Source organism: Hypanus sabinus, chromosome 7 (genome assembly GCF_030144855.1).
Source record: "Hypanus sabinus isolate sHypSab1 chromosome 7, sHypSab1.hap1, whole genome shotgun sequence".
Lineage (NCBI taxonomy): Eukaryota > Metazoa > Chordata > Chondrichthyes > Myliobatiformes > Dasyatidae > Hypanus > Hypanus sabinus.
The window spans coordinates 126,278,087-126,305,703 of record NC_082712.1 but is presented as its reverse complement, the minus strand read 5'-3'; the positions used below and the strand labels follow the sequence as shown (position 1 = coordinate 126,305,703).

Here is a 27,617-nt window from a genome sequence, read left to right as displayed (position 1 = left end):
AGTTTAAGGGGAGCATGAGGGGAAACTTTTTCATCTCAGAGGGTTGTCAGAGTATAGGACAAGCTGCCAATGCAAGTGATGCATGCATCTTGATTTCAACGCTTAAACAAAGTTTGGATAGACACGTGAATGGTAGAGATATGGAGGGCTATGGACTTGATGCAGGTTGATGGAAGGAGCCAGTTTAAATGGTGTTGACATGGACTAGATAGGCCAAAGGTCCTGTTTCTGTGCTGTACTTTTCTATGTTTCTAAAACATGAGAAGGCAATTCTTTTTGCTACTAAGATGGAATCATATTAATAGATGCAGGGAGTCACGTTTAGTAGGGAGGGGCTTGCACAAAAACATTTGGAGAGGTTATAATACATTTATTAACATGTTGAAGAGATTCACATGGAGGTTGTACTTGAGAGTTTGAACTGGAACAAGGATCCATTATCTTTGCCACCAAATTCCTCTTGAGTTTTGAGATAAGATTAGTTATTAATTATTCATTAATTTTCCTATTTGGTTCCACAGATAGATCACTATTTTTTCTGATATGTTTCCAAGCTGGTCTTCCCAGTTAATCTCCTGTCTAATTAAACTTTCCTTCCAGTGGAAGAAGGCAGGAGAGTCTCGCCAGTAGTTCTGCCCCAGGATCTATCAATACATTGTCGAATACAAGCTCTTCCAATCTTTCTAGTAGCCGTGGCTTAACAGCTGGTATCTCAGCAACGTCTTCAGGTGACACAAGTCGGTAAGACTGCTCTGGAATTTATGGATTTGATAAATGAGCTGTATCACATGTGAGAAGCCTCAGATCCACCACTTCTGTGAATCCTATTTATAGTGTGTTATTTTCCAGGATAATATTCAAATTGTTATAGCGATTTCCTCCTCCATCTCTATTTTTTTCATTTTCTCATTCTTCCTCTATCTGTTTCTCTTTCTTTCAAGGTTGATGAGGTACTGTATTTGTGTGAGTTCATTGTCTCATTAGTCCTATTTATGTTTTCTATTTCTCCTGTGCAATCAGAATATTAAAAAAACAGATGATATTTCCTTCAGGGTGGAATAATTAAGTTTTAACATATCATTTTTTTCCAGATATCATTTATTTGAAAGCACGTTGTAATAAGATTGAAATTGACTTTTAAACTGGATATATTGATTAGTCTCTAACAAGGAAAAGGCTGCATGAATGGTGTCAGGTTCTTTTAAGACTGTACGTACTGTGATACAAAGAATGTTTTGAAATTGAATGACAAAACCTAGTCCATTCAGCCCCAAAATCAAATAAACACTCCCATTTACAGAAATAAATCTCAGAGTACCTAATGCATAACTGTGGTTGGACATATTTGCTTCTTAATAACAAATGATCATATGGAAAATTTAGGATGATGACAGAAGGTTCTTTGAGCAAAGATTAATCAAACATGGAACAAATTTCTAGGAGGTTTGTCAAAACAAAGGGTATTAAATAATTCAGTGAGTTACAGAATTAGAACTTGTGGTGAGGCACTGCAGTATCTAGAATTGGTTAAGCAGACTTTCACTTTTTGTTTAAGTTATTTCCATGAAGACTTTGAAATACTAAAGAGGAGGACAACAAAGATAACTTCAGTTGAGTTCTGAGCAGAGGACTTGAGAGCAGTGTGATTCTGTAGGCTGTAAATGTTGTGTCTCTCTCCTACCATTTTCTGAAAGGGGAAACTTCAATGTAAGAAGGTTCGAAAATTATGTGAAAGTTTCCTTGTCTTTTCCATTAATCCCCATTTATATATAAGCTCTTTATTTGGCTCCTTCATCATGTTTCCGTCCCTGCCACAATACTGAAATAACTATGATCAAAGTCACTAATGACACTATACGTGATTTTGAACAACACACAAAGTGCCGGATTAACTCAGCACATCAGGCAGCTTCTATGGAAGGGAATAAATGATTGACGTTTGAAAGGTCTTGGCCGAAATGTCAGCTGTTTATTCTTTTCCATAGCTGCTGCCTGACGTGCTGAGTTCCTCCAGTATTTTGTGTGGGTTGCTCTGGATTTCCAGCATTTACAGAATCTCTCAATGGTTGTAAATCCAGCCTTCAACTTATCTGCATTCTTTAATATGGTTGACAGGACCTTCCTCCTCCAGCACCTCCACTCTGATTCATCTAGATGAGACTGCCATGACTGGTTTCATCACTAATTCTTTGCAGCTAAGATGCAGCAGCAGCTTTACTTCCTTCTCAGCATTAATTCCCTTGGTAAACCCCATAGCTTCCTACGCTGCCCATCAGCAACATCACTCAAAATCAAGATATAAATTCCAAATGTAGGCTGACGACACCCAACTTTAATCCCTCGCTTTCTTGTGTATTTGTCATGCAACATTCACTGAGCAGACCAAAACTCCACCACCACCCCCAACAAAGTTCAGGGTGAATTACACATTGACTTTGATCTCTATTTCAAACACCATTCTCTAGCCTTCAACTACATCACTTTCATACACCATATCAGTATCGTCTTCATGTTGCTCAATTTTACCTCTTCCTCAGTTTTCTACAGCTGTAATCTTCATCCATTGCCATATTATGTCTGAACTGAATTGTTCATCAGCGAATCCATTTGCCTCCTTGACCGTAAAGTGAAATCGTACTATACTTTGTTGTCTGTAAATTAGGTCCTATTTAAGTAATCCTCTGAAATTAGTGCACTTCTCTCACTTTAGCTCCCAATTTTATTAGCAGTTACTAGCAGCTTTATGCAGTCACCCGTGCTGTACTGAGCAAAGTTATTTTTCAGTAACAATAACAAAGGTGGCGGGGTCAAGTTTAATTAAGGAACCTCCTGATTCTTCAGTAAGTTATGGTTCCGTTTAGTGTATCGCCTTCAATCAAAGCAGTAAATTCACTGATAAGGCTGATTTTAACTATTTTGTTGCTTAGAACTTCATTTATTGTTACTACTTTGCCCAGCAACTTAATTAAAGCTAGAGGTAAACACTTCCTCTAGCATACTTAGAACCTTGATATTTTGCAGATTGACCAGCTGCAGCTTCTGTACATGGTATAAGGTTCACAGGTCTTACTTTGTTCCTTCACATCCTCAGCTCCCAGGCTCGAAACCAAGCAGGAAATGGAGCAGAGAAAGGGAGCAATCTAACCGCGCAAGGCACTGGTTACAGCTCTGAGAACCGTGAGAGACGCAGGTACCAGCTACAAGCGAAAATGTTTGAACGATGCAGTGAGCTCACTATGTACCACACTCTCAAAACGTGGTCGCAGTGTATTCTCTAGTCAGTTGCTAATTCTATAGACCTTGGAAAAACAAAGAATTGTTTTTGATGTGTACATGCCATTAACGGAATCCATTAAAGAATAGAACTTCGCTTGGTTTAAGGTTCCAACCTGAAGTGAGTCTGGCCAGACTCAACCTTGTGTCTTAGAGAGACAGATTTTGTACACAAATTTGCTGTTAAATTAATTGAAATCATGTTGGCACACATCCACTAACCTGAAATACTAAAGACTTTGGATTATAAACATCTTTTGAAACTAACGGCATCGCTTCTAAATTTCCAAAATATTTATTATCTAACTGAAGCATATATTATCTGATAATATGTCAGCCGTTTTCAGTCATTCAAAGACCACTGAAGGCTGTACACAATGAAAATCGTTTATTTTATATATTGGGATACAGCATGGACTAGGCCCTTTTGCCCCTTCGAGCTATGCTGCCCAGCAATCCCCTGATTTAACCCTAATCACAATTTATAATGACAAATTAACTTACCAACCAGTACACCTTTGGACTGTTGGAGGAAACCTGTGTGGTCAAGGGAAGAACTTGCAAGCTCCTTACAGGTAGCATTGGGAATTGAACCCATGTCACCTGTACTGTAAAGCATTCTGCTGACCACTATGCTACTGTGCTGCTATCATAAGAGTTCAAGGCATGGACAGGGGGCCATTTCAGAGCATTATGTATCATCATGACAAAAAACAATCATGACTATTTCTAGTTTCCAACTCCTGGTTTGTAGACTTGTGGGTTATAACACTCCTAATGTTTGCCCAAGCATTATGGATTCCTACCTCCATCATCTTCTCAGCTAGCAAGTTACTTGCACCATTTTCCTGGAGGGAAAAAATACCTCAAACTCCTTCCAATCTTTCTACAAATGATCTTAAATCAAAGTCTTATTGTTACTGGTATCTCTGGCAATGGAACTAGATATAGACACTATATCTAAGTCTCTTGCTGTAATAAGGACCTCAATTTAAATCTTCCCTTAGTTGTGTTACTGTTTCATAGAAAGTAACCCCAAATGACACATCATTTCTCTACAATCACCAGACCCTAGAATATCCTCATGTATTGGCTGCCTGTAAGCAAACAAATCTCAAGGTATATATACATCCTTTGATAATAAATGTACTTTTGTGTTGATCTCCTCCCAGCATCTGTAGTGCCATCATGTCCTTTTCCTAACATGGAAATAAAACCATCCACAGTAAACTTGCTGGAACCTTTTGTTTTATATATACTGATCTAGCCTAAACAGAACATCTATGCACTTGTACTCTGGGTTATCTAACAGTTAGTGTTTGCAGAGCTCTGAGAAGCAGAAAGATTTGGCGACCGTACAGGTTATTAGGAAAGCTAACAGAATTTTGCAATTCAGTGAAGGGAATTGAATAAACAGAGAGAGAGAGAGAGAGAAATCTATATTTAACTCAAGGCAACGCATACAAAATGCCGAGAAATTCTGCAGATCAGGCAGCATCTATGTCAACGTTTTGGGCCATTATCTTTCTTCAGGACTCAAATTGCAATGTTTATAATTGAGGAAAAGAAGTAGATTATTTTTTATTTGATTACCTTAGTTTTTGTTTTCTCCTCCATTTCTCTTTGGTCTACCTTAGGTGTGGGTGGGGGTGGGAGAGGTGGACTTAACAGAAGTTTACACTTAGATTACCACAGAACCTGACTATGCTTTGAAGCTTGAATCAATTAGGTGGACCCAGATTTAGTGCCATTGAAGACCTGGGAAGATTTGTTACACATGTTTGGAGAAGGAAGATGTTTGCTGCTGCAGCACATGATTCTGGTGCTTTTTTGAACCTCCCGAAGCAAAGAGAAACTTAACCTCCAGGGAAGCAATACTTTCCTGAATCGATAGAGCCATCCTACAAACCCTCCCAGCTAAAATGGCAGTCCATCTGCCTCTAGTGTCTTTTATTCTGGATGATGCCTAGTAAGCAACTCAAGCTAATTTACAAAGGAATGATTATGATGCTACACTTTTGGGTATAACAATTTAAATGAGTTGTCATTTTAGATAAGAATCCATTTCCCTTTCCAGGGAAGCCCTAACAATAGTATATTGTACACAAAAAAGAGTCCGTACAGAGCCAAGAAAAAAAGAAGACCCACATTTAGTCTAAAGCCGGCAGGCAGGATACTGGCCCCATTGATGTGACAGCTGTAATTCAGGCCTCAACATCAGCTAGTTTATCATCTTCAGTCAGATAAGTGGATAATTTATCCTTTACAGATCAAGACAGGTTTACATTGGATAGAAAAAAAGCTTACAATCTTATAAGAGGCATATGCTGGTTACTGACCAACTAATGAGGATAAAAATTTTCAATTCCAAGTACCAGTTTTGTAAGTCTTTTCCCAGGAATGAATCTCATACTGGTAATTTTCACTTGGATTGGAACTGCCTTGGATTAGAAAATGGGTGTGCTTGAACAGCAGAATTGACAAGGAGAGGTTATAAGCAAGCTTCATAGCAGTGGCAAATAAGAGAAAATCTGCAGATGCTGGAAATCCGAGCAACACACAAAATGCTGGAGGAGCTCAGCATGTCAGGTAGCATGTATGGAAAAGAGTACAGTCAGCATTTCGGGCTGAAACATCGACTGTACTCTGTTCCAAAGATACTGCCTAGACTGCTGAGTTCCTCCAGCATTTTATACGTGTTGTTCATTGCAATGGCTTCCTTGCATCCAATCTAAAGTAATGTCTCCTTAGGTGCAATGCGTGATCTTGCTTCACTGCTGCCTTTAACATGATTGCTTTCTGTATTGTTTCACTGATTCAGATCCTATCTCACCCCAGTTCGTGATGAGGAAGCTGAAGCACAACGCAAGGCCCGTTCGCGACATGCTCGTCAGTCTCGCAGGTCCACACAGGTGAGAGAGTCCATCTGCAGTTCAACCACCCACCCTCACAATATCGGAATTCTGAGTTGATTGCCACATCATCAAAATCTAAAAATGGAAGTAATATTTCTTCAATAAACCAGCTAATATTGGAATGTGGGATCTAGGCTTGATATCTGAAATTGCTCTTTGCATAGGAAGTTTGACCAAGGGTGTGTTCACTATAGGTTTATGTGATATAAAGTACATTCTGTGTTCAGTCCTCCTTGCACTCCATCCTTTCCTTTGCTGCTCAGAATGGACATCATAAGGCTTTAAACTTTCACACTTCTACTATGTTAAGCGTGGTAACATTCTGATAATCTGGCACACTTGTGGCTTTGGTGGTGCCAGATTGGCAAACTTTCCATATTTTTGCATGTTATTTGCTTCCCTATTGGTGCATAATGAATTTTACAGTGAGTGAGCCAATAAGTTTAAAAAGGACATACAGGTGTGTGAATGGAGGGCTGTAAACCTCTCCTGATCAACTGGATGCCAAACTATTAGATTTTCCAAATAGTGTATTATCAGAGTTCTATTGTATTGCGAAATGAATATGCGAATGAACAACCTAAAACCATATTTAGTATTTCATTCCAGTGATCATTGGGGTATTCTCCGTTCCTGCTTGCCCACATACCCCACCTGACTGGTTCAGAACTTGCTGCTCTTCACCAAGTTGTCTCTCTTACTTCATTGTTTCATGCAGGGTGTGACGCTGACAGACCTCCAAGAGGCTGAGAAAACGATTGGGCTGCAGCGCGAGAAGAAAGCTGCAGAACAGGAGAAAGAGAAAGAGAAAGAGAAAGAAAAAGAAAAGGAAGAGAAAGAGAAAGAAGGAGAAGCTAAAGACTTTGCCTCGAAGTACAGATATAGCAGGAGCAGTCAGGATGAGGTGAGATAATTGGCTGTAGATAGCACGACTACCTGTAATACCCAGAATAGGTTGATTCTCCAAGTCTGTCAGTGTCAAAGCAATAGTCAGAACTATCGGGACCTTGTGTTCTAACATATAACTCTGACCTAAGTTGCTCCTCTGCATGCTGCTGAGTTATTATAGATCCTGGAAAAGGAATGCTTTCCTTTTAACCATCGCTTTCTAATCTGTGAATGATCTTGCTCTACCTGTTCCTCCATTTTCCATCTCTCCAGAATATCAGCATCCATGTACTTCTGCAGGTCTGACATTTTGAATATCCCCAATTTCAATAGTACACTCTTAGTGCCTCTGTTATTTAAATGCAAGTTGGTGATATTACTTCCTAATCCTTCAGTCACACTTTAAAGTTCTAACCGGTCATGAGGTTGCTTCAAGTAATTAATTTTAAAAATACTGCTTTTACCATGACTCTTCGTCTGATGTCAACTGAACTTCACCAGTTGTTTCCTTGCATGTTTTCCACTGATGGCTTAGTGAATCCTTTGGGAAAATAAGAGAAATTCAGGGAAGTACATTGGTTGAGAGAGAAATATTAAAATGAATGCAAGGTCATTCCAGGTTCCCATTGTTCACATTGCAAAAACAATAGAAATCTGAAATTAATGGTCTTTTATCTCATAAAACCCAAAGAAAGCAGATCAAAGCTGGATGAATAGAGTTCAGATGCAGAGGTGCTACAATCTGCTGTTCAAAAGTATCTTCTTTTGGCCTTCTCTTTTGCTATTTTCATAACATACTGTGATTTAAGTTCTTGAACAGCTTTCATGCTGTAATAATTAGTATCTTTGACATGGCTTATTGTGTTAGCTTTTCTTAATTTTTCTTTACAGTTTAAAACATTAATCCTTGGCTCTCTCGTGTGCACACTTGTGATTATCACTTCACATCACATAACTGCAATGCACTCCTTTAATCGCTGCATTTTCCCCCTCTTGTTCTTGTCTGTTAGCCCTGGCTTGCATTCCGTGCTTTTAGTGACTTTATTTGGGGATGCAGGCTGTGACACAATGTGCCATTATTTAGTTGCCTTTTATGTTGCTCCCTTTATACAGGAGAAGAACTGGCGTTCAAGGCTAGCCAACCTACAGAAAGCGGATCTGCTGGGTCTGACTTCCTATTCCACAGATTCTAACCGTTCAAGCGTTCCAACCTACACCTACCACAATGCTGTACAGCCCCTTGACAACAAAGGTATTCAACAGACTTCTTGAGTAAGGAGTACGCTTATTGTCTACTTGCTACTCCTTCAAAACCCAAAATTGTTAACAGGTTCACTGACGTAAACAGCATATCACACCAGCTGCTGTAAAGATAAACCAAACTTGGTCAGAGCTTGTAAAATGTCATGGAGGATTAAAAAGAACCCTGGCTTCAAGGCCGGGAGGTCCTTGGCTGCTCTTCTGATCAGATCTGGGCCAATATGGGCCTTATTCCGGAATCATTACCTCTTGTATCAGCTGATATCTGATACTTTTGAGAGAGATTCAGCAGCTAGAGCAAGGCAAGGAAGAAAGTTGTATCTGAAACAAAACGTCCAATCTCCTGTGGAATTCCCATGGTCCTGTCAGCATTTTGTGTTTTCCAAAAAAAACAAAAGATGGTTCAGCCTTGACATTCATTTATTTTAGTGATACAGCATGGAGTAGGCCCTTCGAGCTGCATGGCCCCAACAAACCAGGTTAGCCCTAACCTAATCACGCGACAATTTGCAATGACCAGTTAACCTACCCAGTTCGGCCGTGGACTGTGGGAGGAAACTGGTGAAACCCTCGGGAAGGACATACAGAGTACAGAATGGCACCGGAATTGACCTCTGAACTCTGGAACGCCCCGAGCTATAATAGCATCACACAAACTGCTGCGATACCAAGCCGCACATTCTTAGGCTTGAATATGTTTTAAGTCCGAAGCACGAGGTGGCCGCTTGGCCAATCAAGTGCTCTGTCAAGAGTTTGTGTAGAATTGTTCCATCTCTGAGTCACCTGCGCTGGACGTTATTGGATAGACAAAACTGTAAAGGGGCATTGTTCCATGGTTAAACTGTTACGGTTGGAGTCTTAATGAATGCTGACACTCCCTGAGCCCTCAGTAGATTTACTCAGACTAGAAGTACTCAGCATGGTGTATCATCTTTCAAGAGAGATTCTGAAATGCTTCCAGAGGATTGAAAAATTGCAAGTTTCACTCCACTGTTTAAGAGGGGAGGGAGACAGAAGGTAGGAAATTGTAGGGCAGTTAGTCTGACTTCGGTGGTTGAGAAGATGTTGGAGTCCATCGTTAAGGATGAGGTTTCAGGGTACTTGGAGCAGCTTGATAAAATAGGCCAAAGTCCTTGCCTGATAAATCTGTTGGAATTCTTTGAGGAAACAACAGGCAGAATAGACAGTGGATTTTGCCTACTTGGATTTTCAGTAGGCATTTGATAAGGTACTGCACATGAAGCTGCTTGATCAGGTGAGAGCTCATGGAATTACAGGGAAAGTACTAACATGGATAGAAGACTGGTTGACTGGCAGGAAGCAAAGAGTGGGAATAAAGGGGCTATTCTGGTTGGTTGCTGATGCCTAATGGTGTTTTGTAGGTGTCAGTATTCGTACTGTTTCTTTTCATGTTATATGTCACCAATTTGATGATGAAATTGATGGGTTCGTGGGCAATTTTGAAGGCATTGTAAAGATAGGTGGAGGGGCACATAGTATTGAGGAAGCAGGGAGACTGCAAAAGGACTCAGGCAGATTAGGAGAATGGGCAAAGAAGTAGCAGATTGAATATAGTGTCAGGAAGTGAACTTTGGTAGAAGGATATAAAGATGTACACTATTTTCTAAATGGGGAGTAAATTCAAAAATCAGAGGTGCACAGAGACTTGCGAGTCCTTGTGCAGAATTCTCTAAAAATTAATTTGCAGATTGAGTCAGCGGTAAGGAAGGCAAATGCAATGTTAGTATTCATTTCGAGACGACTAGAATAGAAGAGCAAGGATGTGATGCTGAGGCTTTATAAGGCATTGGTCAGACCACACTTAGGGTATAGTGAACAGTTTTGGGCCTCCTGTGGGAAAAAGAAAGATGTGCTGGCGTTGGAAAGGGTCCAAAGGAGATTCCTAAGAATGATACAGGGAATGAAAGGGTTAATGTGTAAGGAGTGTTTGATGGCTCTAGGCTTTTGCTTGCTGGAGTTTTAAAGAATGGGCGGGGTGGTGGGTGTCTCATTGAAACCTATTGAATGTTGAAAGGCCTAGATAGAGTGGCTGTGGAGAGGATGATTCCTATAGTGGGTGAGTTTAGGACTGGAGGGCACAGCTCAGAATAGAGGGATATCCATCTAGAACAGAGATAAGAAGAAGTTTATTTAGCCTGAGGGTGGTGATCTGTTGAATTCATTGCCACAGATGGCTGTAGATGCCAAGTCACTGAGTATATTTAAAGCATAGGTTCTTGGCTTGTCACATTATAAAAGGTTACGGGGGGAAGGCAAGAGAATAAGCTTGAGAGGGAAAATAAATTGGCCACAATGGATGGCAGAGCAGACTCGCTGGATCGAGTGGCCTAATTCTGCTCCTATTTCTTAGAGTTTTGTACTGAGTTAGATACTCTTAGAGCTGACAAAGCTAAAGACTTGGTTGAATGCAAAGGCAATGGTTGTTATTGGTCTCAACTCTGGTGGATTAACGGGAAAATCTGTCAGTTACTGCTACTTTTCACCAGCTGGGAAGTATGTGTGGTTAAATGACAAATGAGTTCAGATTTTTCTTCTTGCACTCAGCCACAAAGGATGAACACTTAGTCACAGAGAACCTCTGGACACGTCTGCACACAAGGAAGAGACTTCAGGTGCAGACCATTGTCTCTGACTGATCTCTAATATTTCCAACAGACATATTAATGTGGTTTTTGCCTGTTAATGTTGTGATAAGATTCATTTCTCAATGACATGGTTACTGTGTGCTGCCTCTGTCTGAATGGATGATCTTTTCACACTGGATTTAGAGGTGAGTGGAGGGCCAACACACATTTTTGCTTTATACAGGGGTGTGGAGAGAGTGCAGTAACTGGGTATTTATTTTTCATAGTGTAGGGTGCCTTCAGGTAATATATGGCTTGGGGGTTCTTTGTTTCACCGTGCAGATTGTAGTTTAGCTCTGGGACTGATTGCATTACTCTGTGCTGTTTGGTTGACGTGTGTTTGAGGAAAGCTTGTAACTGAGTGCTGAGAATGTGTGGATGTTGAACACTGGTCCATTTCTGAACATCTAATCACAGTTTAGATCTCTCCCACAGAATTGGAGAAAGCAAAAGAGGAGGAGAAGGAATCAGATGATTCTTCTTTCAGAAGGTCTGGTACAAGAGACCGGAGACGGCCAAGGGGGAAACGAAGATCAACAGGTGTGCATTCCCTATCACAAGATGTAAGTATTTCGGGTATTCAGGAGAATTGTAGAAAAGATCACCTACCCTGCTTAAAGGTGGGGTTTCTCCAACGGAACCATGGCCAATAATAAAGGGATTGTGAAGTATTGCAGTTGTTTTATTTTATATTTGATGTGGCAAATTTTACCACAGATTGATTTCATTGTTACCTGAGGGGCTAATTGTGATCTGTTCTGAGCATGGAAATGTAGGAAATGAATTAACAGAAGGAAAAAAATGGTCAGGAAGGTAAGGAATGGGAAGGGAAACATTTAAGTATGTATCTTAGATGCTTCAGTTTAAAGAACACTGTGACAAAGGGAAAGAAAATGAATATCCAGCATGTTTGATCTAAGAGTGAACAAGCAGAATACACCAGTGATGTGGCATGAAGACTGATAAATTGTTTTGATACATCTTTATATGAATGCGATGAGGTTGAGAAGCTGATCAGATTCAAAGCATAGTCTCTAATGTATCTTGCCGTCAATTTCGGCTGTGTTGTTTAAAATGATTGAGGGACTTGGAACTCTAACACAGTTAGTGCATAAATTTGGGGTAAGCTAAATGGTTAGTAATGTGCCAGTGGGAGTGTATCAAATATGTAAAAATTGCTACTCATGACCAATCAGGGGAACTCGCCAACAGAAAGTAAATGTATGATTTAATAGGCTCATCCTTATTTATTCCCTATTGATTTCCATCATCCAATGGTAAATTTATGACAAAATTAGATATTAAAAATGAAGTACTGTACAATAACATTACTAATTCCTCTGGGATAGATTTACCTCATCAAGTAGCTCTAAGTCCACTGTACATTATAATTAGCGTAAAACCTTGAGGGACTGCTGCATTAAGAGAAATGCCTTTTCTTCCCCAGTGAGGTATTAAATGGAAGCTCTGTATGTTTGCTTATGTCAATAAAATAGAGCAAATGACATTGCAGTGATGTGGCAAATGTCTCTGCCTTAACCAGCACTAACAAACTTGCATTCAGTTATTTTCTTCCAATTCATGCGCGCATTGTCTGAAAAACTTGCTTAACAACGGCAACCATTTTGAAAGTAATTCACTAATTGTGAATTACTTTGAACCAACTTGAGGTCAAGTTAATTCATTTTTCTTATATCTATTGATCTTTATTTGAAGATCTTGGTATCACCCAAAGCTGTGGCCTTGGTCTTGCCATTGATTTGCCCAGCACTATAATTCAACTGGCTGAAGGCAAGTTCAGCAGACAATATTATCCAGGACTACATCAGTAGAGCTTGGCAAAAAAGTTAAGAAATCGTAAATGCAGTACTCTCAGCAATCATTAAAAATTGTTTGAAAGAAATGTACATATTTCTAAAGCTTTATTAAGGTAATGTTTGTATTAAATTCCTTTAGTTTTAAAAGAAAATCACTTCGTACATAATAGGGAAGGAAAAGACATTTGAAACTTGATAAACATCATTTTTTACCTCTGTATACTTTTGTATTTAAATTATAGATGTTAAACTTAGAGAAACAGAAGTCCAGTTTTATTCTAGCAGAGATGGGACTTGATCACGTTGCAAATCCTTTCCAGTTTATACTCCAGGAAGGGATGTTTGATCTGGTTCTGGAGATTAGTGAACTTTGTACTCTTCAGCATCATTGGACATTTTATTTATTGTTTAGGCTTTTGTATTTGTTGATAAACATCTTGACGCTCATGACCAATTCTGAATGATTTTAGCACTCTATCCATGTTGAAAATGTACATTCATGGTATCGGAGCAATCAGGAAGATTGAACAGTCTGGGGTTCTTTAGTAAAGTCAAGACTTGGGCTCTTGGGTGACAGTTGAATAGAAGGGTAATGGGTTAGATGTGAAATCACTAATAAATTGAGTTGGAGTTCAAGGCAAAACAGTTAGTAAGAATGTGGCATGTGCCATTGTGAAAATTACAGGAGGAAAACAACATGAAGACATACGAGACCACAAGCACCTGAGAGAGAGGGAACAGAAGAGCATATTGATACGATAAGAGGAAATAGTAGGAATATAGGAACTCCTGTGAAACGTAAATACAGCATGTGCCAAACAGTTTCTGAACTATAGATTTATTATCAGAATGCAGTTAATAATTCCAACAACAGTATTTTACATGTCTTACTGGTGATCCAGAATAATCTTAACAAATAATCTCAATCATTTCTGTTCAAAGGTAATTTAACACTGCCACCTTTGTCTCAGCATTTACACTTATAACTGAACAATCTCTTCATGTTACCTGGATGGATGGGGATAAGTGACAGGCCTGTACTAGCATACCATGTATCTGAATCTCTGAAGCAGTCCACATGAAAGAAAGTTCTGAAGTTTGGGAGTGGACTGTAGCCTTGTTCTAGAATGTTCCCCTGTTAATATAAGTTTTCTTTTTCCCAGGATGAGAATGACCAGGATCTGTCAGATGGTGAGGATGTGGTAGGATTACAGAAGAAACAGGTATGGTTCATGTCTGCCCAATTCAGTGTAGCTCGTCAAGTACATACAGAATGTGACTGTAATACTGAGCAGATCAGACAATATCTGCAGATGGGGAAATAAGTTTCAGTTTAATGACTTTGCTTTAGAATCTGCAGAAATAAAGGGATAATAAGATTAAGATGCAGAAAAGGAGATGCAAGGGGAATGAGGATGATAAATGTGATGGGGGGGTGGGGGGAAGGCCAGCTCAGAAGAAACAATCTGAAGTACACAATACCGTGAATGCTAGAAATCTGCAATAAAAACAAAATACTAATTGTGATCATTATCAGATATTGTTGAGGAAGGAGTTGAATCCAAAAGTTCATATTGTGTCAGATCTTAAGATGAAGTGCCATTCCTTGAGCTCACATCGAAATTTGGGACAATGTATGGGATATAAAACAGGCAGGCCAAATTAGGATTAGAATAGGGAATTAGGTGTCAGTAAATTATGACTCAGGACCACACTTGAATGAAAAAACCCCATAAGATGATTACCTGATCTGCGTTTGATCTTCCCGTTGTAAAGGAGGCTCAGTTGGGTCCCCTGAAGGCGCGGCAGTGGCAGAAGTATGTCACTGCTTCACCTGGAAAGGACCCAAACTCCTAGCTGCATAAGAAGGTGTTGGAGGAGGTTGAAGAAGGAAGAATTAAAGTGGTGGAAGATGCAGAGGGGAGAGATATAGAAGGTGTGTTTGTTGGTGTATGCTTCAGAAACTGCAAGCATTTACACTCTGAATACTGGGTCTGTGTAGGTAGAAGGGAAGAGAATGAAAGTGTTAAATGGAATGGATACTGTCAAGTGGTCAGCTGGCTGAGATCATTTGAGGGAAAGGTTGACACTGGATGACGTCCGGACAGTTGCAATGAAGACTCAGAAACTAAAAGAATTGCACAGTCTTTATGGTCAATAGAGTGCGAGGACATGTAGAGAAGGTAGCTATGGAGAGGGTGAAGGCTCAGATTGGTAGACTTGGTGGATACTATCACCTGGATTAGTCAATGATGATAACCAAGAGAAGGGAGGGAAGGGTAGAGTCAGAAATGATCTTAATAGAATTTTTTTTGAGACCCTGAGGCATTTCAAAGCATCTCACAAGGTACTTTTTTAGTCTAACCCCTATTGTAATGTAGGAAACATCAGCAAGCAGTGTAATATTGGGATTAATGAGCCCTTGTTATAGGAATTTGCCAAAGGTGATGAGAAGTATGTGTTATGTGTAAAATTGGTTGTGTGAATATGCATCTAGATGAATCAATTCCAATTGCACAACCATGACCCACAGTCAAGCAAGCTGCTTCTGCTGACTTGATCCTTTCTGCTAACTTATCACATCTGCTCTGTCTCAAATTGTACTCCACTCATTCCGTTACTCCATGAAGAGAGTATATGATCGGCTATGAATGGATTATGTCCGGATTGATTTGTTCTTACTATTTTTGTTTCTTTTTTTTTCCAGATTGGTAATCTGTCAAGGTAAGGAGTCCATTTATCATCCTGTGACAGCTATGACTGATATGTTCCCACTTAGCAACACCAGATACTCTTTTAGCAAGGATCACCGGCCAGTGTTCCCTCCTTAGGCTCAGGTGTCCTGAGATTAATCTGCTGCTGCCCTGGGTGAGACCACTATCTGATCAGTGGAGCTGGATTAAATATACAGGTGGGGTGTTTGGGTATAGGTGATTTCATATGATCTTGATCACTGATAGATTATTGCCAGTCAAAGTGACAGGATGAACTGTGCATTTGACCACATCTTTCTGAGATTTCTACTATGACAGTGGCCTAAAAGCTTGTGATGGTGACGGAGTCTGTTATATAAACAGTAACAATCAGGGAAATGGTTTTAAAGCCCACTGAAACAACAGGTCATCATTTCCTAAACAGTGAGTGTTAATCCACTGGCTAGACCTTGGTGAAAGGTTCGGCCACCTAGATCTTTAGTGACACTGATCTTTATAATAGAACTGCAGAATTTATGAACTAACAAATAGATTCAAATAGTGAATGGAAAGAGCAGTGAAATACATTAAAGATCACTGGCACTTTTTCCCTGAGCTGGCTTTATCTAGCACTTTATGGATTTACAGCTCTGAGATGTGATATTGTACATTGCATAAAATGGTGGTGTTTCCAAATGCTAAGCTTACAGGGAATGCAGTGTATGTTTTAAAATTACAAATGAAGCTTGAATGTCTCATACTTGCGTCATCTCTAGTTTAATTTCTTTGTTCGTGACCAAGTTGGGGACACTAGCATCTTGCTTCATACCAGCACACATCCGGACAAAGCATCCATGAAAGTTAGGTCAAGAAAGTATCTTTTAAAAATTATAGATTTATTCCTTCGCAAACTCTTCCCTCTCTAAAGTCGCTAATATGAAGCTGTATTTCTAAATCACACCATGTTTACCCAAATTCCAAGTTCCATCCTTGTACAGCGTGACATGGCTGTTAACCATGGTAGTAATATTTTTCTCATTGTCATAAACTGAATCTATTCTCTTCATTATTTTTGCTTTGTGTAAGGTCATAGACAAGGCTAATCAACTTCATCTTTCTCCATTGTGCCTTCAATCCAAACCTTATTTTGGTAGCAGTGGCCAGAGAATCACCTACAGAACAGTTTATTCCTGTTTCTATTCATCCGGCAATCCGCTAAGGATTTGTCCGTCTCCTTACTGCGTCTAATCTAGATGCTGCCTCTTGGCAATTGATCTGAGAATGCAGCATCAGTTTCTGCAGTTTGACGGACATTGATGAATGGAAATTTGCTCTGACTAGATAGAGTCCCCAACATTAACTTCAGTCACTACTCACTTCTGCCAAAAAACCTTTTCTTGATTTTCCTTCTCTAAATGATCCCAGTTACAAGAGCAAGGATGTTCTTTTGCATTTGTACAGGGCCCTGGTGAGACCACACCTGGAATATTGTGTACAGTTTTGGTCTCCAGGTTTAAGGAAGGACATTCTGGCAATTGAGGAAGTGCAGCGTAGATTCACTAGGTTGATTCCTGGGATGGCGGGGCTGTCTTACGCAGAGAGATTGGAGAGATTGGGCTTGTACACGCTGGAATTGAGGAGACTGAGAGGGGATCTGATTGAAACGTTTAAGATAATTAAAGGATTTGATAGGATTGAGGCAGGAAATATGTTCCAGATGTTGGGAGAGTCCAGTACCAGAGGGCATGGATTGAGAATAAGAGGTCAGTTATTTAAAACAGAGTTGAGGAAGAGCTTCTTCTCCCAGAGAGTTGTGGAGGTGTGGAATGCACTGCCTCGGAAGACGGTGGAGGCCAATTCTCTGGATGCTTTCAAGAAGGAGCTGGATAGATATCTGATGGATAGGGGAATCAAGGGATATGGGGACAAGGCAGGGACTGGGTATTGATAGTGAATGATGAGCCATGATCTCAGAATGGCGGTGCAGACTCAAGGGGCCGAATGGTCTACTTCTGCACCTATTGTCTATTGTCTCCCTGCTTCCAAACTCCTCCTTTTAATTCCTTGCCTTCTCCTGCTGGCCTCAGTCATTTCTAGATTCCTGATTGGCGACCCTTGACCCATGATAGCTGTGCTGAACGTGATGCCAAATTAAACTAATCCCTTCTGCCTGCATATGATCCATGGCCCTCAATTCCCTGAATATTCATTTTACCCTAAAAGCCTCTTAAATGCTACTTTCATATCTGCCTTCACCAACCATTGTGTTGGAAAAAAGAGCTTGCACTTCAGAATCAGGTTCAATATCACTGATATATGTTGTGAAATTTGTCGTATTGCAGCACCAGTACAATAAGAATAATAATAAAAACTATAAATTACAATAATTAAAAAATTATATTAAATAAGTAGTGCAAAAAGAGATTAAAAATAAGAAAAAAATAGTGAGGTAGTGAGTTCACTGTCCATTCAGAAATCTGATGGTGGAAGGGAAGATGTTCCTGAAACATAGAGTATGTGTCTTTAGCCTCTTGTACCTCATCCTGGATGGTAGTAATGGAAAGAGGGCATGTTCTGGGTGATGGAGCTCCTTAGACATAGATACCACCTTTTTGCCTTTTTGCCTTTTAAAGGTGTACTCAGTGTTGGGGAGGCTAGTCCCCATGATAGATCTGTCTGAGTTAACAACTTTCTGCAGTTTTTCCATCCTGTGCGGTGCTTCCTCCATAGCAGATGGTGATGCAACCACTTCACATCGTCTTTAAAGTCTGCCCTGTCGTAGAAAAAAAGGAGTCTATCTATCCAGCTATGCCACTTATAATTTTATGAAATTCTACCAGCTCTTTGTTTTGCCTCCCTTACTTCAGAGAGACTAATCCAAATTTATCCTATAGCTAATTCACTCTAATCTGGACAACATCCTGGTAAATATCCTCTGCACCCTCTTCAAAGCCTAATCCTTTTGTAATGGAGGACCAGAACTGCATGCCATTCTCCAAGTGTAGCCTAACCAAAGTTTTATGCAACTGCGATATGACTTTTGCCCAATGGCCCAACCAATGCAGAATACTAAATGCCTTCACCACTTCATCTACTTGTTTTGCCACTTCCAGGGAGCTTTGGACTTGGAGCACAAGATCCCTCTGTACATCAATACTGTTAAGAGTCCTGATATTAATTGTATACATTTGACCTCCTGGAGTGCAATACTTGTCCAAATTAAACTCCATCAGCCATACATATTTGGAAGTGATCTGTATTCTTTAATAACCTTCTTCACCGTCCACATCTCCACCAATATTTGTGTCATCTGCAAACTTACTAACTAACCCTTCTATATTTTAAAGTCATGTACTGTATACATGTCACCAGCAACAGAGGTCCTAGCACTGATCCTTGTGAAGCACCACTGGTCGCCAACCTCCAATTAGAGTAATACCCTTTCACCAATACCTTTTGTCTTCTTCGTGCAAACCAATTCTGAATCTAAACTACCAAGTCACGATGAATTGCTTGCATCTTAATCGTCTGGATCAGACTATCATGAGGGACCTTGTCAAGTAAATGCTTGACTAAAGTCCATGTAGACAACATCCACCCTTCTACCCTCATCAGTCATCTTCACAAAAAACCCAATCAAGTTTGGTAGACATGACCTGCTCCACTCTAAACCATACTGACTGTCCCTAATTATCATACCAAACTTGGCTGCCTCTATTCTGATTCTAGACAAGCCGTGTTCACTCTGAATTTGATCTTTATTGGTTTCTGTCTCAGTAATGTTGACATTTTGGAAAGCTCATCGATGTTCAAATCCCACCATGTGACTTCCACTTTCTGTGAGCTCTTCCAGCCAACGGCCGTTTGGTTATTCTCCTCTACTGACATTTTGAGCAATCAACCTCCAACCCATTCTAAAGCATGCCAACACTGGTGATTAGGCCTGAAGAGGCAAAGTCCTGTGTATGGATCTCCCTCCCTAAATCTCGAGGCCCCCTTCCTCCTTTAGAATTTTACTTTAATGGCCACCACTTTGAATAGCCATTTAGTCATTTCTTCAATAGCACATCAAGTTCAATGACAAATTTGTACAAAGATGCATCATATCATTTTTCTACAAAACTGGGTGTTATGCAAGTAGGAGCTGTTGTTGCCTATGTATTGACTTTGGTTACAGGGAAGAAACCACCTCAAGAAACCAATCAAGCAGAGGAGTGAACTATTCGGATTTGAGCCTGTATTCTGCCCGGGCTGCTCGGGCTGAGAGCGAGACTAATGGGCAAGGCTACAGAAAGGTAAATTTCAAGTTGATGATTTCCACTTAGATGTCGTGTTTAAGTCCCATCATGGCCTCTGTTTTTTTTCTCTGATGTCTCCTAACTGGCCTCGTCATCTAACTGGGTTTGAAAACCTCATTCACCATTGGTGATTACTCCATCATCTGTTCTAGGGAAATGGAATCTCTTTCCAAATCACTGCTTTGGCAGTCCTATTCAAGTTTTTAAACCTGACTTCCTTAAATGTGTGTGATATTCTACTTATGGATTCATTCACTTAATTGTACCATTTAAAGGTACCATTTCCTAATTGCCCAATTTGCAAGCCTTTGAATATCTCAATCAGCTGGCTGCTCCTGCCCAACTGAACTAGTGTCCTCATACTTTGGCTCCATTCCAACCATCATGGCTGATCCAATTTTTTTCTCAGCCCTAATCTCCTGCTTTCTGCCTGTATCCCTTCATGCCCTGACCAATATCTATCAATCTCTGCCTTAAGTATACATAAAGACTTGGCCTCCACAGCTACTGGTGGCAAAGAATTCCATAGATTTATCACCCTCTCGCTAAAGAAATTTCTCCTCATCTCTGTTTTAAAAGGACAACCCTCTATTCTGAGGTTGTGTCCTCTGCTCTTGGACTCTACCAACATAGGAAATACCCTCTCTACATCCACAGTATCAATGTCTCTCACCATTCAGTAGGTTTCAATGAGGTCACGCCTCATTCTTCTGAATTTGAGTGAATACAGGCCCAGAGCCATCAAATGCTCCTCGTTTGACAAGCATTCAATCCTGCAATTATTTGAACTCTCTCCAGTTTCATCACATCCTAAGTAAGGCTCCCAAACCTGCTGACAATACTCCCAAGTGAGGCCTCACCAGTGGTTTATGAAGTCTTAACATTACGTCCTTACTTTTATGTTCTAGTCCTTTTGAAATGAATGCTAACATTGCATTTGCCTTCCTCATAGATTCAGCATACGAATTAACCTTTTGGGAATACTGCACAAGGAATCCCTAGTCCCTGTGTGTCTCAGTTTTTTGTATTTTCTCTCTATTTAGAAAATAGTCAACCGTTTCATTTCTTATACCAATGTGCATGGCCATACATTTCCCAGCACTGTATTCCATCAACACACACAAAATGCTGGTGGAACACAGCAGGCCAGGCAGCATCTATAGGAAGAAGCACTGTCGACGTTTCAGGCTGAGACCCTTCGTCAGGACTAATTGAAGGGAAAGATAGTAAGAGATTTGAAAGTAGTGGGGGGAGGGGGAAATGTGAAATGATAAGAGAAGACCGGAGGGGGTGGGATGAAGCTAAGAGCTGGAAAGGTGATCAGCGAGACTGATACAGAGCTGGAGAAGGGAAAGGATCATGGGACGGGAGGCCTCGGGAGAAAGAAAGGGGGAGGGAGGAGCACCAGAGAGAGATGGAGAACAGGCGATGGACAGAGAGAGAGAAGAACAACTAAATATGTCAGGGATGGGGTAAGAAGGGAAGGAGGGGCATTAACGGAAGTTAGAGAAGTCAGTGTTCATGCCATCAGGTTGGAGGTCTGATGGTATGAATATTGATTTTTCTTTCCAGTAAAAGACAATTTCCCTCCCTCTCCCCTCTTCTTCTTTTCCCAACTCTGTCCCCTTGTCATCTGCCCATCTCCTTCCCTTTCTCCTGTGGTCTACTCTTCTTTCCTATCAGATTCCTTTCTCTCCAGCCCTTTATTTTTCCTTCCCACCTGGTTTCACCAATTACCCCCTAGCTATCCCCCTTCCGCTCCCCCCACTATTTATTATTCTGGGATCATCCTCCTTCCTTTCCAGTCCTGAAGAAAGGTCTTGGCCCTCATCGTCAACTGCCTGACCTGCCGAGCTCCCCCAGCAAACTGTGTATGTTGCCTTGGATTTCCAGCATCTGCAGAATTACTCGTGTTTATGATCTCAGTCAGCCATTACTTTCCCTAATTCTCACATTTACTTCTCTGCCCATTTCCCAGCTTCTGATGCTATCTTTCAGCAACTCCGTTCTTGCAAGCTCCCCTGTGTACTGCTGATCCTTCCTATTTAATATTGTCTACCCGAATACCATTTACTGATTCATTCCTCTAATTCTGTGATTCAGAAGGACACCTCTCTATTTCTGCCACTCTCATCCCACTGCCACTGATTCCTCCTTTCATCTTTTTCTCTTCTAGTTCTTGTATTTGCCATTTGCTTATGTATACTCTTCCCATTCCCAGAATTTCCCATATTCTCCAATTTAGGTTCCTCTCGCAAATCATCCCTTAGCTTTTCTTGTCCTGTTCATTAATTAGCGCATGCCATCCTACCATTTATTGGTTTGCTCTCACAGCTTTTTTAACCTATTCTGCTATTTATGGCTGATCTGAATGCCATCTAATTCCTGGTCTCAACATATTTTTATATATAACTTTAAACAAAAATCAGCATCTGAACCAAAAATTAACGTGGTAGGCATTGCTGAACTCTGCCACAGCTGATCATCGATTCAGCCGACTGCGTTCATTTTGCTCGGTCTGCTTGTGAAGTTCTTGATACAAGGTGCTGCTGATCAAGCACGCTGCCAGAAAGGCCTTTATAATGTCTCTCATTTTGTCGAACAGTTGTATGAAGTGCTTCAGAGAGAGAATGTCCAGCTACAGGACCAGCTGCAGGAGACACAGATGCAAATTTCACATACTAAATTGGAGTTAGAGAAGGCTACACAGGTAAGCAGTAGTTGAAAGGTCCTCACGTAATGCAGCCTTGAGTGCAAGAATAAGTAATGGCATTGATGCACTGTTAATTGGGCAAGGGTGAAACTAATCAAAATCAGGCAGAGTTTAGGGTCTCACTAGCTGTCATAAATTATTTGCATTTATTGTATTGGTTATTATTTAACTATCCACACTGTTTCATTTTTCACAAGGTGTCATATCTGATTTCACCCCTTTGAGAATGTATTACGTGCAGTGCTTGTTCTCACAGTTAATCAGAACAACTTCCTTTTCTGAGAGAGCCCAGGAAGTGGTGGCAACAAGATGTGTTGCTGTAGGATGTGGTGTAATAAGCTGCAGTTGGAGCTGTCTGGGAAGATGCAATTAAATGGGTGATAAAGTACTCACCCTCCCAGATGAGGAAGAAGTTCAACACTCTATATTTGTCACTTTTAGTGCCTGCTATACTCATCTGTTAACGTTACTTTGCAATTACATACCTGTGGCGCACCAACAGATCTCTCCGGACCAGCTGGTAAATCACATTAAATGTTTCCTTTTTCTAAAGTGTCACTCTATAATGCTACACAGGCAACCCAAAGTCAGGCATGGCATTTCATCCTCTTTGCAAACACAACATTCACGAATGGAAGGTGGCATCCTGATGTCCTGTTGGGATCAATCTGCATGCTGCATGTTCTTGCACTTGGTCAAGAGAGCAAAGTAACCAGGCCTAAGGAAAATGATCACTTTTTTCAATCAATGTCTTCACTGATGCAGGCAAAGGAAGCTTACTGTAGAAAGGGAAAGATGAAAACGGGAGTGGGCTCTCCAAGTGTGAAGTCGTTGACTTGCGTGGAAGGACTCACCCAGGAATGCCACTCCATGGCCCCCATTGGAGAGGGTCTTGCAGGTGGTGACTCTAAATCTGCAGGCTAGTACCTGTTCCTCTATTCATTTCTCGTTCTTCGTGAGATTGGTCCTTGAATGGATCATGCTGTCAATAAGCAGCTTAACTGCACATTTATACGATACTGGTGGCAACTGAAGTGTTCTCCCAGGATTGTCTGCAGATTCTGTACATGCCTTACCTTGTTCCGTTTCTGTAGGACAGGTCACAGGGTTAAAGACAAATGATTAATCCACTCTCCATTCACTGTATTACTCACTCCACCTACCACCAGCCACACCTCAGGAAGATAGCAGAGATGGAGCAAGGATCACTAGCTGGAGTAATCACTTGGATTAGGAAATGGTTTGGTGGGCTTGCTTCAAAGTCCTCAGATGCTGTGTAGCAGCAAAAGTGTCATCCACAACCTGTCTAGTTGTTTTCAAACACCATCAGTTTGCTGAGATATTTTCAGGTCTGAAAAGAACTCTGGAAAAATCTTAACAGCTGCTGTGAAGCAGTTCCTTATTTGCATCAGCACAGTTTTTCCTGATGTTCAGAACTGCAGTTTACTCTTAAGTGTATATGAGTGCAGGAGCAAATACAATTTATAAAAGTACCATTGAGAGTGACTTAACTAATGCTTTTTACAGGTGATCAATACTCTGGGGGGATTTCTTGTGTCACTTCCATACTTGGGAGTAGACTGAACAATATTTTGACACAGTACCTTTTGTAGTCTTGTACTGCCTTGGGTATCTGGCTGCAAAAGTGATGCATGTTAGCCATTCTTCCAGCTCTTCTAGTGGATCAAATGATTTCCTAAGATCAGACAAAAAGACATCCACTGGAGCAATAAAACTTTTGTTGTTATTCATTATTAGAGAGATAGATAATGTATCAATTACGTGGCTGCCATACTCTGACTAATGTTGAACGTCTTGTGCATTGTTGTAATTGCACTGAGATCCAAACGTAGAGAATTCCACCACAATGCTAGTAAAAGCCTTGTAGCTGATGGAGAATCTTTAGCGTCAGGAGGTTAGTTACTCTCGGCTAGCTACTCACCTGATCTTGTCTTGTATGTGACTAGTTCAGTTAAGTTTCTGTTTTATGTTAACCCACGGGATGGTGATGTTTAAGAGTTCAGTTATTTGTACCATTGAATATTAAGTGGGGAGACCTAATTGCAGTTGTTATTTGCCAATTGAGAGTACTATGGAGGACCTTACCATCACATTGATTAAGGGAAGATTTATTGTTTGATGCTACTTAGCCAGATTGGATATTTTCTGCATTTTGCAAGCAGGGCACGTGTGAACAATATTTCACTGTTTCGGTTACTTGCTAGTAGAGTCACTGAACAGCGTGGTGAGTCCATGACTTGTTCTAAAGTGCTGATTGTCTTCGGTAATACAGACGGGATGTTTGGTGCCATAAACTCCGCTGTTTCCAGTGCTGTCAGTCATTTCATAAGCTCATTCGGACAGGTGGGGCACATCAGACTTGAATGGTAGCCCACCTAGGAGAAGGAAAACACTTATTTTAAAACTCCATTGCCTTGCTGCCATACCCACCCATGGGAAAGGTTTCGGGAGTAAATCCCGAGGAAGAAATCTGGAGCTGGGGTCCCTAAGGCAGTTTGATGTTGTTTACAACTTCAGTCTGGCAACCTCTGCGACGACACTGGTGCCAAGCTGTGTTGGCGCTTGCCCTTCCCTTGGACTACATCAGTGACATGGAGAGGGGGAACCCGCTGCATGGGCAAAAGCCGGTTCTTCAAATCTTCCCACCCAGGCTTGCGCCTTGGAGAGGACACAATTCACCAGAGGCGCAAACCCATCATCCCCTGGGATCGATGGCTGCCTGCTACTACGTAGAATTAATTGGTTTGACGGAAGACTGCCTTCTGTAATGCTGAGGATCTCACGAGTTGATGTGAATCATTCACTCACTATTTCAGGATGAACACAAAAGCCTCCGTCTTTGCTTTAGCATTTACATTGGGCCCCTCCATTTTTGAAAATATTTGTTCCCCCCTTCCCTGCAGCTTATCAACTCAGTTGTCTACCATTATTCACAACTCAGAGATAGGTTTGCATGGTTTTAATCTGATTTGTTGATTGTGGGAGTGCTTAGCTTTGATAATTACATGCTGTTTAGCATATATATATATCGCCCTGTGTCACTTTTTTCCCAGGTTAGTACTAATTTTTTTTCTATAGGTACTTATAGTCAGTGGCCATTTTATTCTGAAAACCTGCTCATTAATGCAAATATCTAATCACCCAATCATGTGGTAGCAATTTAATGCCTAAAAGCATGCAGATGCGGTCAAGAGGTTTAGTTGTTGTTCAGACCAGACATCAGAAATGGGGAAGAAATGTGATCTGAGTGACTTTCACCATGGGTGATTGTTGGTGCCAGATGGGGTGGTTTGAGTATCTCAGAAAATGCTGATCACCTTGGATTTTCACATCTAGCCGTCTCTAGAGTTTACAGAGAATGGTGCAAAAGAATGAAATGAAATACATCCAGTTAGCAGCAGTTCTGTGGACAAAAGCTCCTTGTTAATGAGAAAGGTCAGAGGAGAATGGCCTGACTGGAAGACAACAGTGATTCAAATAGACACATGTTACACAGTGGTGTGCAGAAAACGCACCTTTGAACGCACAGCACATAGAACATTGAGGTGGATGAGCTACAGTAACTGAAGACCATGAACATTCTCTGAGCTAGTTACCTTATTAGGTACAGAAGATACATAATAAAGTGGCCACTGAGTGTACGTCTGGCATTTCTCCTTCTGTATTCCGTGGACCAAAGTTGATTTCCTGGCATAGTAGCTATGGATCAATGAAGAATATGCTAAGCCCTGCAGTTAACGCTGATAGTCCACGGCCCCTACTGGATCCCCAGTTTTCAGTTGTCAAAATAGCTCTGAATCTATCCCATTTAGCATAATAGTTGTTCCACGCAACACAGTAGCGGGCATCAAATGTGAAAATGGGATTTGTTCTTCACAGGGACTACGTGCTGGTAACTCCTGACAGTGCTGTCACAGAACTAGATTCTACCTGTGCATCTACAACGGACAAGGGCAAGCAAGTTTATCCCTTGTGTTGGCTTATTCATTACCTGCTGTAGACTCCGTCTGGAACCTTTGTCCTTTAGAACTTGGCCAGTTTGATTAGTGATGTTTCTGCCAAGCCACTCTTGGTGATGCACACTGAAGTTCCTTGCAACATTCTGTTCCCTTGCTATCTACAACAAATTTTCTGAAATGTTGTACTACATGGAGGCGCAATGTGTTCATAATCAGATTTACTTGTCCATGTTTGACTTGATGCCATGAGACAGCCTGGAATCTGATGTCAATGTTGAGGATTTATCTGTCTGAATATCACTCAACCGCCACCTCCAGTTTGTCCTACCGATAGTCAGGATGTATCCAGGAGTTCTGATGAAGAAGCTGGAAGTATGCCTTTAAAATGGGATTTCATGAATACAATAGGATCTTGAGAATACAAGTATATGAAGCTGTTGCTTGACCAGTCTGTGAATTTCAGTGCCAAGGTTGATGTGGAGTGTTTTCTTAAAAAAAATATTTTTGTTAATATGTGAGTTTAATACAATTAACTTACTAGGGCATTCCTGAGGCCAGCTAAAAGTCAACCACATTTCTGTAGATCTTCAAAATCAGGTAAGGTTGGTAGACTAATATTTCTGAAAAGCCTTGGTGAATTGAATTGTTTTTAGAATATTAGGGTAGTTTTGCATGCTTTTCTTTACTTTTCTTAAATTCTAGAATATAAAAAAAATTAACTTGTTATCTTGTGATCTGATCTTTCAGCAACAGATTGTTAATTGAAATTTCAGGGTTGCTACTCTTTGAATTTGACGTCTGTCCTGCCAATGTGCAGCATTGATTACAACAAACCGAATAAAATGTAATGGGATGATATTTTTGTAAATCTTGGGAGTTAACACCAATGTGTTCTTGATGGCTTTGCATACATGCTGTCACCTAACCATCCACTGAAAGGAACATACAATCAATCTATGTACATAAGCTGTTATGTATTTATATTTACTGCTATTGTTATGTAATTATCTTCTTGTGTTTTGCTTTGTGCTACATCGGAGCCAGAGTAACAATTAATTCATTCTCCTTTACACTTGTATACTGGATGTGACATTAAAGAATCTTGAATCCTGGATAAGTACTTTGGCATGGATCT

At 40.6% G+C, this 27,617-nt stretch overlaps 1 protein-coding gene across 9 annotated transcripts in view; it reads left to right on the top strand.

Annotated features, from left to right (window-relative positions):
- The window catches only part of LOC132397161 (protein phosphatase 1 regulatory subunit 12A-like), a 183,882-nt gene that overhangs the window by 135,794 nt on the left and 20,471 nt on the right, over positions 1–27,617 (top strand). For 6 of the 9 annotated variants that reach the window (XM_059975547.1, XM_059975546.1, XM_059975550.1 and 3 more), the window contains 11 exons: positions 601–741; positions 3,092–3,190; positions 6,095–6,185; positions 6,907–7,092; positions 8,190–8,328; positions 11,417–11,544; positions 13,962–14,021; positions 15,506–15,522; positions 19,669–19,786; positions 22,395–22,499; positions 23,268–23,421. In XM_059975547.1, coding sequence (XP_059831530.1) covers positions 601–741; positions 3,092–3,190; positions 6,095–6,185; positions 6,907–7,092; positions 8,190–8,328; positions 11,417–11,544; positions 13,962–14,021; positions 15,506–15,522; positions 19,669–19,786; positions 22,395–22,499; positions 23,268–23,421 — 1,238 coding nt within the window. The remainder of the gene's footprint in view (positions 1–600; positions 742–3,091; positions 3,191–6,094; positions 6,186–6,906; positions 7,093–8,189; positions 8,329–11,416; positions 11,545–13,961; positions 14,022–15,505; positions 15,523–19,668; positions 19,787–22,394; positions 22,500–23,267; positions 23,422–27,617) is intronic. The other 3 variants (XM_059975551.1, XM_059975548.1, XM_059975544.1) reach the window with 2 other exon arrangements.